This window comes from Protomyctophum parallelum, assembly GCF_964188405.1.
Source record: "Protomyctophum parallelum genome assembly, chromosome: 7".
Taxonomy (NCBI): Eukaryota; Metazoa; Chordata; class Actinopteri; order Myctophiformes; family Myctophidae; genus Protomyctophum; species Protomyctophum parallelum.
The window spans coordinates 42,385,057-42,397,042 of record NC_139705.1 but is presented as its reverse complement, the minus strand read 5'-3'; the positions used below and the strand labels follow the sequence as shown (position 1 = coordinate 42,397,042).

At 42.8% G+C, this 11,986-nt stretch overlaps 1 protein-coding gene across 1 annotated transcript; it reads left to right on the top strand.

The window, feature by feature from the left end:
* The first annotated feature begins 345 nt into the window (after positions 1–345).
* tnnc1a (troponin C type 1a (slow)) lies at positions 346–10,537 on the top strand. The gene is made up of 6 exons (XM_083769223.1): positions 346–459; positions 2,648–2,678; positions 4,294–4,440; positions 5,670–5,784; positions 7,573–7,709; positions 9,873–10,537. The coding sequence occupies exons 1-6, from the start codon at positions 436–438 to the stop codon at positions 9,902–9,904; spliced, it is 486 nt and encodes a 161-aa protein (XP_083625349.1). The 5' UTR covers positions 346–435; the 3' UTR covers positions 9,905–10,537.
* The last annotated feature ends 1,449 nt before the right edge of the window (positions 10,538–11,986 follow it).

Sequence of the window (11,986 nt, the reverse complement as noted above, 5' to 3'; positions counted from 1 at the left end):
CCTCCCTCCCAGGAGATTAGGGTTCACCATGTGTGCCCCCCCACCACCACCCTCAACCACAACAACACACTCCATTCCATTCCAAAGTGTGCACCCCCCCCCCCTGCCCCCCCCGCCCTTCCCCAAGAGCAGAAACATTTTTATCTGAGCCCAGTGATTGTGACTGATTGGACAAATGTCACGCACACACACTCGCATGCGCACACACACACCCGCGCACACCCACGCGCACCCACACGCACGTGCGTGCACACAAACGCGCGCACACACACACATGCACACAAGGGAAGGAGGGAGGGTCCAGACGGTGCCAGGCTCCAGTCTATAAAACCCCTCAGTGCTGAGGCCAACGTCCTGCTCTGAGCTGGACGCTGGCTCCCTCCTCTGTGCAGGACAGCATCGGACGGACGCGAGGACGGACAGACGGGCAGCAACATGAATGACATCTACAAGGCCGCGGTAGGTCCAGTCTCCTTAACCAAAGTATACTTTTGTTTACTATCTGCCGCGTTGAAGACTATTTGCTTTCCATTCCTATCTCTCTCTCTCTCTCTCTCTCAGCTAAATGAACACAGAGGATGTTACTGAAGGTTGGACCAGTCAAGTTCAAGTTAAATTCAAGTTTAAAGAAAGGTTTTAACCTCATCATCGCTCGATGGATGTTCATTGTTAATGAACACATAACGCAAAATGTAGGCCTACGTCCATAATGTAACCCATCTGTGTTCACTGAAGCTGTGTGAGTCGGAATCTTTGAGGATGAACGAAATCTCTCCCTCAGACTTTTTCTACTCAGTCTGTGTCTCCTAGAAGGGCTGTGGGCAGTTCAGAAACCTGTCTTCCAGTGACATCATCGTTAGGCAGATTTGAAAAAAGAAAAGCCTGCCGTTTCTATTAGGTTGGATTCCCCATTGATGATGTCACTGGAACTTGAAGACAGGTTTCTGAACTGCCCAGAGCCTTCCACACAGACAGAGTACAAATAAAATGGTTAAAAGAAAACTGCTGAAGTTGTCCTTTAATAACTTAATTCTTTAGTACAACAGATCCGATAGTTAGGGATGCATGACAATTCATTCCGATGTCATATTATGGATCCAAACAGCATATTATACAGTATGATATTATCACAAATGTTGGCACGCACACTTTGTTTTGTCCTCTCCTGTTGGGTGTTAGTCTATCTGACATTACACAGACGGGTGACAACAAATACCGGCGCTATCAGGCATGGTACACCGTCTCCTCATCGACACCCGGCCGTGTCAGAGGAGCCTGGACTCCATATACGTCTCTAGAAGTTTCTCCTACTTCAGTCCTATCAGGCTGGATGAGGTGGGGGGGGGGCGCACTCAGGGGCCACTCCGATGGCTCACGGGCCACGTACCAAAGCTTGTGGTCCAACGGGTCATTCATGGCTACAAATGGACCAGTCCCACTTTGTGGGGCTAATTTTGGCCCAGTTGCTCAGACGCTCCTGCATTCGTGTTCCTGTGGTGCCAGAGGAGAGGACCCCGCCCCCACCCAAGGCTGAATTCCAGCATTATCTGTGATCCCCATAAGAGCTGTATGGTTATCTGTCTATCTCTGCCTGGACGGCTGCATGCGGCGTGGGCTGCTCCCTTCACTCTGGTCCTGTTGTTCGCTAAGAGACTACCAAAACACACTGGAATGTCCCTGTGTGGCCATGTTCATATTTCATCACCACCAGAGGAGTGTGTGTGTGTGTGTGTGTGTGTGTGTGTGTGTGTGTGTGTGTGTGTGTGTGTGTGTGTGTGTGTGTGTGTGTGTGTGTGTGTGTGTGTGTGTGTGTGTGTGGGCGTGCTCGTGCTCGTGCGTGATCTGCGTGTGCGCGCCTGTGTTTAATTCATAGTGGACGGAGGACATTAACTCTTACATAAGCAGCTGTCTCGCTCTCTCATTCGCGGTAGCTTTTCCAGGATTAGTGCTCCATTGTTGAGACAGATCCGCTGCTATGCTAATTTAAAGCACTGTGGTATTGTCTGCTTTATCTGCGGTTTCGGTTCCATCCATTTATTTTTAACTCCTTCACTCACTGTCCCAGACATTTGATGTATAGTTTCTATGTTGTGTCAAGGAAGACCAAGCACCACGACCCAAAATAGAACGTTTGCGGCCTAAAGCGTTGTTTGTTGAAAAACAACTTCAGTTATTTACACCAACTGACACCAGTGACGGATACTGCCAATACAAAGTATTAATTAAGCACTTTGAACCATATCTTCAGATACAATGGACCTCACTAATGCTCATTATAAGTAGCCGACATTTCTATCTATTCGCTCTATGTCACTGTGGACAGTTCAGAAAGCTGCATACCAATGTCATCTTTGATGGGTATACCAAGCTAATAGAAACTAAAGCGTTTCACTTCCTGGATAGTTAGCATGCTGAAATCGGCTGAAAAGCTGTTGTTTTGAAGTCTTGTTTGAAATGACCAAACGTGCCTACTGATCATGTCAGATCATGTCACTGGTAGTAGTCTACATGTGATTAAAATAAGTTTGAGAATCCAGTGAATGAGCTGAATCAGCTGATGTTATTCCACACACATGGCACCTCTAACTCAGAGGGTACAATAAATGTATTATTGTATTTACTCTTGAAATGTTTTCACTCTTTACAGGTTGAGCAGCTTACAGAGGAGCAGAAAAATGGTGCGTAAAAAGTACTCTTATATTGTAGACGTTGAATATGCCTATGCAACAATATGGTTTTGTAATTGTGTTATTGATGCACATCGCTAACTCTAGAAAAGGACTTCTTAATTCAAGTGTGAAACTGCTATTTTATTTATTAACAGTTCTTAAAGGGATTGTGACATTAAAAAAAAGGTTTTGGAATTTTTCTTATTTTCTTTAGGTTTTCTAATCTCAATTGCACCCAAAAAACATGAACTTTTAACATTCAGTAGATTTTCTGTGATCTGGGGTTTTCTGGCTCAAACAGGTGCTCTGATTTGCCGGCAGATTGTGATGTAAGATCCTGCAAATCCCATATATGTCAATGGTATTTGCCAGCAGATGTCACTGTTTTCACTGTGTTGCCTGTTTTCATTGTAGCTCAAAAGGCTTCCAAACCCCAAAGAAAACTTCAGACCACAGAAAATCCGCTGAATGTTCAAAGTTCAGGGTTTTTGGGTGTAATTGAGGTCATAAAACCTAAAAGAAAAAAGAAAAGTAAATGAAAATGAATGTCATAAAACCTTTAAAGCTGTAACTTTCCTCTTCTATACCCAGTTTCTGCCCGCTTGCTCGCTCAGGGAATAAATGTAATCTTGACCATCAGGTCAGAATTTGTGTCAGAGCCTGTGTCTACTGTCTAGGTGAGACATGACCCTTGTGTCAGAGCCTGTGTCTACTGTCTAGATGAGACATGATCCTTGTGTCAGAGCCTGTGTCTACTGTCTAGATGAGACATGATCCTTGTGTCAGAGCCTGTGTCTACTGTCTAGATGAGACATGACCCTTGTGTCAGAGCCTGTGTCTACTGTCTAGATGAGACATGACCCTTGTGTCAGAGCCTGTGTCTACTGTCTAGATGAGACATGACCCTTGTGTCAGAGCCTGTGTCTACTGTCTAGGTGAGACATGACCCTTGTGTCAGAGCCCTGTGTCTACTGTCTAGATGAGACATGACCCTTGTGTCAGAGCCCTGTGTCTACTGTCTAGATGAGACATGACCCTTGTGTCAGAGCCTGTGTCTACTGTCTAGATGAGACATGACCCTTGTGTCAGAGCCTGTGTCTACTGTCTAGATGAGACATGACCCTTGTGTCAGAGCCCTGTGTCTACTGTCTAGATGAGACATGACCCTTGTGTCAGAGCCTGTGTCTACTGTCTAGATGAGACATGACCCTTGTGTCAGAGCCTGTGTCTACTGTCTAGGTGAGACATGACCCTTGTGTCAGAGCCTGTGTCTACTGTCTAGATGAGACATGACCCTTGTGTCAGAGCCTGTGTCTACTGTCTAGATGAGACATGAGCCTTGTGTCAGAGCCTGTGTCTACTGTCTAGGTGAGACATGACCCTTGTGTCAGAGCCTGTGTCTACTGTCTAGATGAGACATGACCCTTGCCTTGACACAATCTAAATGTCTCAATAGAAGAGCAGGGAGACAAAATACAACCACCCCAATTGTTATTTTATAATATTGTTTTATCATACTCTACTAAACAGATTGGACGAAATTACATTTTATTCACGAAAAGGGTCACATAGTGCCGCTTTAATTTGTTCATCCTTTCTAGTGACTCTTCTTTTTTCCTTGCAGAATTCAAGGCCGCCTTTGACATCTTCGTGCAGGATGCAGAGGATGGCTGCATCAGCACCAAGGAGCTAGGAAAGGTGATGAGGATGCTGGGGCAGAACCCCACACCCGAGGAGCTCCAGGAGATGATTGACGAGGTGGATGAAGATGGTAATTAAAAACAACAGAACACAAACAGAGGGGAAATTATCCTCCTAAATGATGATTAAGATTAAAGGGACACTTTTTGCAACCAGATCTTATTTTAATTAAGTTTGGGAGACAAGAAACACTTTCCTGGGGTTTTTATGGGTAATATGTGTTATTTCAATTTTATTGTCACAGGCCTTTGGTGTTTAAACAGCACACTTATTGGGTGCCTGGTGGCCCAGTCAGTCAGTGTGCAGACCTTCTCATCGCTGTCAGGCAAAATAATTTAAATAAATGCCCTGTTTTATTCTTTGTCGTATGTCAGTGTCACGCAAAAGTAGTGAACATAGCTGATCTACAAGATCTGTACATGCCCAAAATAAGGATGTCAGGTTGGAAGTGGTTAAGTCTTTGAGTTTTATAAATTCTAGGCTGATTGCCGTTGTAAACGATGCCCTTAGGAAACGCATGCTCCTCTGGTATGGTACTCATTGTACAGTACCTAGTACAGTACAGTACTTAGAGGCCTTTTATTATATCAGCCTATGACGTCGTATTGTGGAGTGGGACAGACTGACAGAGGCTCCTCACTGGCATATGAGCCGGGTACAGCCGGGTACAAGACACAGAAATGTGTGTGGGGAGGGATGAATAGGAACAAATAAAAAATAAAAATGCAATTCATTATAGGAAAAAGCTGTAAAAAAGAATTGGCTACTGTAAGTTAATAGAGGAAAACAAGTATGGGTATTTCCATGAATAGACATAAAAGATACTCAGACAGATGGACAGGCGTGAAACCATCGATCCTCATTGATACACACCAGTTTGAAGTTGATTGGTTCTCTCTACATGAGGACACACACACACACACACACACACACACACACAAACACACACACACACACACACACTTTCCATGCATTATATAAAGATTTAGACAAGAGTTTGTAACTATAATAACTACATTGGTCTAATTAAACACCGGTTCTCTTTTTTTAATTTTTAATTTCCTGAAACCAACACCGGTGATATGCTGTTATGCAAGTCCCGAACAGTCTAGTTTCAATCCATCCTCTGTCATGTCTCATGTGTTACCCTCGTCTGCGGCCATTAGGTGTCCCATCTCTCAACAACAAGAAGAATATAAAAAAGAAGAAAAAGAAATAACTTTCTGTAGATATAATGTGCTTTGCTGAGGAAGCTGGTGTCAAAGTTGTTGTAAGGCGTGACATGGTATGTGTACACAGGGAGCGGGACGGTGGACTTTGATGAGTTCCTGGTCATGATGGTGAGATGTATGAAGGACGACAGCAAAGGGAAGACAGAGGAAGAACTGGCAGATCTGTTCCGCATGTTTGACAAGTGAGTTCCAAAATGTTTCACCTAAATGCTTTTCGCTGCATGGAATTTTAGAACCCAGAAAGACAGCGAGGTGAAAGTCTGGCTTTATTATATTGAAAAGTGATTGGCTTCCTCCTTGACAACGAGTGCTCTGTTGTACAGCAGGCATTGAATTCTGGACTTTGAAGAATCCCCAATAATTGTGGGATTGTTACACAAAAAGTACACCCAAAACAGTGAAGTGAAGTGAGCAGTGTGGGGGGTAGTGCTGTTGCCTCACAGCTAGAAGGTCCTGGGTTAGATTCTGGGGGCGTGTTCTTTCCTCCACGTCATCAGCGCCCATACCCTAGGTGGGGTTGGCGAAAGGGGCAAATTCTGTGTGGAGTTTGCATGTTCTCCCCGTGTCCCTTTGGGTAGGTACCCTCACAAAAACATGCAATCCTGGTCTATACTGCCTCCCCGAATAACTTGTTCCTTCCTCGTGCTACGTCCTACCAAGGAAGCTCCCCCATATAAGGTGATAAGAAGCAGCCTGCTCACTCCTCATGCATTGAAGGAAGCATGAGCTCAGTTCGGGACTCTCCTCAGGTTGGCAGAGGGAGAGTAGCACCCAGGATTACAGCTTAGGAAATTGGCACTGGGTAGAAAAATGGGTTACAAAATCATGGGATAAACTTTTTTTTTTAAGTGTGAAGTGAGCGGTGCCTTTGATGATTTCAAAAGCATAATTTCATGAAGGTCTGTAGTCGTTAAGTTCATTAAGGTTTGAAGTCGGTCAGTCCCATATGCACATGCACATGACCATATATGGGCAATTTTCTTGCTGGATATAGACAGACAAACACACTGTCAAATGTAGCGGCAAAAATACCGATTTGCTCAGACACATATGACGTGAATTCTCCATTCATTGTCAATGGGAATCTTTGTGTAGGACAGACATCTACACTAACAGCTGAATATATAGGATGGGCTAGTGCCCCTCAAAAACAGGACATGGCATGACAAAAATGCACCCATGGTCCTCACAATGAGAATTGGACCTTGTCGGGGTACTAAAAACTGTGTGTTGGCCACAACACCTGCTAATAGTGGCGTTATAAAACATGCACGCACGCACGCACGCACGCACACACACACACACACACACACACACACACACACACACACACACACGCGCTAATATGATCATGTTACAGCAGGGCTTTGCCTCTTTGATCTAAAAGGTAAACACTGAGTTTCCCCCTCCCCATGGCTGTGCACTTTGTAGGTGTGTGTACTGTAGGTGTGTGTACTGTAGGTGTGTGTACTGTACAGTAGGTACAGAAACACATGAACGCAACTCATTGCTTATGTTCACCACTTGAACCCTAGGGTCCTTAAGCACAATATACATGCTCCTTCCCATGTCCGAAAGCCTTCTTCGGAAAGGGAGGTGATGTAACTACAATTTGATGTCATTCCGAGCTTGGGAAAGGCTGAAGGCGGTCCCAGAACCTTTCCTTGGAACCAGGAACCAGATGTCCAGAGGTCCTGACTCTCCGAACTGTAGTAAATTGTAAATTGTAGCCTTTCCGAACTGGAAGATTCTCCGATATTGGAAGGAGCATGTATTGACCTTTATTCTGTGGGCAGTCAGCTACTCCGGTCAACTACGTACTCTGTAGGTTTAAAGTGTTTAAATATATTAGTAGGTATACATGAATGAACACATGAACACTCCTCTATGTTAAAGGTGTGTTGTTCAGTACATGGACATAGTGTGTTTGGAACATGAAGGTACATGAACTCTTTGCGTCCTTCGTACAGGAACGCAGACGGTTACATCGACCTGGACGAACTCAAAGTGATGCTGGAATCGACCGGTGAAGCCATCACAGAGGACGACATCGAGGAGCTGATGAAGGACGGGGACAAAAACAACGACGGCAAAATCGACTACGACGGTGAGAGAAATAATAATTACACACACGACATACAAAAGCATTCTACTACTGCACGTAACCTTGTGTGACTTTAATTCATGCCACGATTAAATGTTTCAATGGATGCGATTCCGGGGGCTCAGCTGGGTGCATGGTTGAGAATGTGAGGATGCTGGTTTCAGTTCAACCCCCGTCTCATCTCTCATATCTCTCTGCCCTTGGGTTTCCTATCTCTCTACATCACTGGTTCGCTAGTCTTGCGTAGCCAGACAGCTATTCCACAATCTATGAATGTATGATGGAAGCATTTTGGAAAACAGTCTGGCTGCACGAGACTATACTGGTTCGCTCACACATGTTTATGGGTCCCTTTATTTTTGGTTTCCTACATTTAGTTTTTAACTATTATTATTTCTAAATATTTTCAAAAAACATACCCAAAAAAGCTAAAGATTTTCATGAATTACAAACAAATTCAATGCTTTTTTCCCCAGTAATTTTATGAAGAATCTAATAGAATCTAATAAGAATCTAAGAAAATCCATAAATTAGCACGAAGTGACACTAGTTTGGAAAACATTTAACTCCTTTAGGTTTTGAGTCTTAAGCTAAAAAGTTTGGGAACCACTGCCCATTTGAAAAAAGAAAAAAACATTTCAGTGGATTCTGTGCTAAACACAGAATGAGATATTTGTTTGACATGGGCTCTGTTCTTTTTTTTCCTCCAACGTATTGTTTTTATTGTCATTGCCGGGGTAGACAATACATTTTATATACAAGCACAGCATAGCATCATTCTTTTCGTTCTCAGTACAAAATTCACATTATCTCCCCAGGGAGAGCAACATTAAAAGTAACACATTTGAAAAATAATAATAATCATAAATAATAATACTAACAATAATAATAAAGTGAAGAAATGTAAACATGAAAGACAACATCTGATCGAGTAGTTCAGTCAACGGACATGAAAAAAAAAGAAAAGAGGGGAAGGGGGGGTCCATCAATCAGAGAGAATGATAAATAGTATATGCGAGTTACAGAACGTACCATACATATTTTTTATAAATACTGTCACGGTGTGCATCTACCCACATATTGTACAATCATATCACATTAAACATTCATAATCTCTTTGTAGATATACATCTTGGTAATGTTACATTTCAATGCGTGTGAAGGGCGTCCATTTCTTAATAAATTGCTCATTTTGTAGCCTCACCAAATAAGTAATTTCTTCCATATCTCTATTTTCTTTTACTTTATTCAGCCATTGTTTGTGGGTTGGAGGGTGTTTTCCTAGCCAATTTATTGTGATAGTCTTTTTGGCCGCTGTTAACAATATCTGGAGGAGGTACTGTACACGAATAGCTGTCTTGAAATCTTGTGGTATCTGAGTGTCAAACACTCTGTTAATGTCATTAAAAACATTATTCCAGAATTGCTGTAACTTAGGACACGTCCAAAAGATATGCGTATGGTTGCGTACCGATCTGTTCACCACATTCCCGCCAGCACTCAGTTGTAGGAGTATAGTGCCTGCTCTACTAGTCAATAATGGAGTCTTCTTAAAAATCTGCTTACAATGTTCCATTGATATTCTCTCCAAGAATTAGAGTTTGTTACTTTGTGCACTTCAGTGCAGACGTCTAGCCATTCTTCTTGTGAAATCTCTTGTATTTCTGCCTCCCACTTGGCTTTTATATAAATAGAATTATTGGGAACCATTTCTAGCAGAGTTTGATATAAGATTACTAAGAAGAAATTACTTTGGTGAATGAACCATGCTTTTGTATGTCCATAAAAAGAGATTCCAAACTCGAAGGGGTTTGAATTTTGTCCCAGTCATCATGTCTTTGTAAATAGTGTCTTAGTTGGAGGTATCTATAACTGGTGGACAAACCTCAGGCGTAGCAAACTCCACCCCTGGAACCAAGCGTCTAGCCTTGAAGGCACAAAACCTCCCATGCACCCAATTGAAGACAGGCCCGATGATAGTTGTGGCAGTTTAAATTCTTTCTGGACTTCCTTCCATATTTTAATTGTGAACCTGGACCAAACTCCCATAGCATCTCCATTTATTTTATTCCCTGAGAAGGGAAGGACTGACATGGGCTCTTTTCAATGCTATTCAAAGTTCAGGTCTCAGTAACTATTAATCACTACGTGTTTTCCCCCCTTCAGAATTCTTGGAGTTCATGAAAGGAGTGGAGTAATCATGAGAGAAGACAGAATTTTTGTTTTTCCCCCTTCGAACCCCCTAATAATATTTTTGTATTTATCATTGACTCCTTTTGGAGCTCCTTTTGAACGAAAACGTGGAACGACTTTGCAAGATTTAGCTGAATGCCTTGACCCCTTATGTCTTTTTCTACCATATCTTGCATTGTTGTAAATACAGTTTGTAACTAATGTTGGTGGCCATGCATACTGAGTTTGTGCAAATGTAACCATATTACTTATTTTCAGTACCAGTCACATATTCAGTTTGGCTACTTGAAAGATCTATTTTGTGCTTTCAAATATGGTAAATAATATAATCTTTGAAGTGCCACAGAGTTTACAAATCTTCTTATCAAGAAGCTGATATTGTTCGGCTGGGCAGAATATATGTTTGTGTGCGTAGAGAGACTAGCATGTCAGGTTTAACACCAAGGTTTAGTATTCTAGTGGTCATACAATTAAGCAATGTATTGCGTCCAATATGTACAAATTGTATGCGTTTATGTTTGTTTATGATACCCTCAGGACATTTAATTCCCTGCTGTTATCTCTGGAAACCATTATGCTGTATTTCAACATCAAAGTTTGGCTGGAATGTGCACTCACATAATAAACAAACTACACTTGTCAAAGCAGTGGTTTGTTTCTCATTCGGTTTGATCCCTGTGTTTTTTTAATCTTCTAATAAATACTCATTGTTGGTAGAGATGAATGATTTTCACAGCTGAAAACTCTGTTCCATATTTACAGTAGATTTGATCTGATTAGTCCAGTGCCATCACTGATTTGCTGCAATGGTTTTAGTTGTTCTACATTTTGTATTTTGTATCTCGACTGTAGAATCATTGAGCATACACACACACACACACACACACATGCATGCACGCACGCACGTCGCACACACACACACACACACACACACACACACACAACACACGCGCGCACGCTGAATGTATATTTTGTACTTGTAAATTGCTATGGTCTTGTAAAGGGGCCTACTCTTGGCACCGCGGCCGGAGCGTACAGTATGTTTCAAAGGTTAAGTGCCTTGCTCAAGGGCACGTCAACAGTAGTTATTGGGAAGCGAGTGAAAACGGCTTAACATTTGTTCACTGCGCCCCCGTCCAGATTTTCCCAGCTGGCCTGGAGCTTTCATTAGGCAATCCCCCTGGACGCATCGCTCTGGTCCACTCACCTCGCTGACCTTCAGGCCAACCCTGCCCTATATAGCCTACCGGATACATAATGGATGCAGACCACCAGAACAAAGAACAGAAACTGTATTTGGACTGCAAAACGTACCTGATTTACATTCGTTCTTATGCACTTTGATTTGCCATTCACATTCTGCGGTTGTATGGCTCCTTGGGGCTCATTTTCGGGGCATGCGTATCAAAGCCGGGCCGGTATCTCGTTACACAATATATCCAGACGGGAGCTATTTCTGTCTAATCATGTTGCCATGTTTGGGGTTCTGATTTAACCCACACCAGTTGACAATCAAATGCCTTTGCCCAATTAGGGAACATGGATTCAGTCCAGCAAGAAACCAACTCCACTGTTGATTCAGCTTTTATTCTGATCCATGTGGCAACGTGCAGGTAATCTGATGAATATAGACTTCTGGGTCATTGCAGTACACACAGTTAACTTTAAATTCTCAGTAGGCTACATTCACTGCCAGCTATTAATTCAATAATTATCTCTTAAATGCCAGCATTTCAGCCCAGGCCGTAGCGTAACGGTCTGGGCACCAGACTGGTAATCCAGTCGCAGTGTGCCGCGGGTTCGACTCCCGGACCCGACACGGCCTTTACTGCATGTCATCCCCCCATCTCTCTCCCGTTTCCTGTCAGCCTACTGTCTGTCCCTTCAAAAATCAATAAAAGGCGTAAGCCGCAAAAAAATATCTTAAAAAAAAAAAAAATGCCAGCATTTCTCAGTGGAACTCTTATTTTGAGAAAGCCAAAAGCCAAAAACCGGAAACGAATGTAGAAAAACTATGTGTGTTGTGACAGACCCTCTTATTTTGTTTTCACCCGGAGAAGACATTGTGTGGTCGCGATAGTCAGTTC

What these genes read in the sequence shown, in the direction of transcription:
- tnnc1a (XM_083769223.1), top strand. Translation starts at nt 436, where the DNA reads ATGAATGACATCTACAAGGCCGCG. An exon ending in TACAGAGGAGCAGAAAAATG is followed by an intron (nt 2,679 to 4,293) that starts GTGCGTAAAAAG and finishes TTTTCCTTGCAG; the next exon opens with AATTCAAGGCCGCCTTTGAC. An exon ending in TGACGAGGTGGATGAAGATG is followed by an intron (nt 4,441 to 5,669) that starts GTAATTAAAAAC and finishes ATGTGTACACAG; the next exon opens with GGAGCGGGACGGTGGACTTT.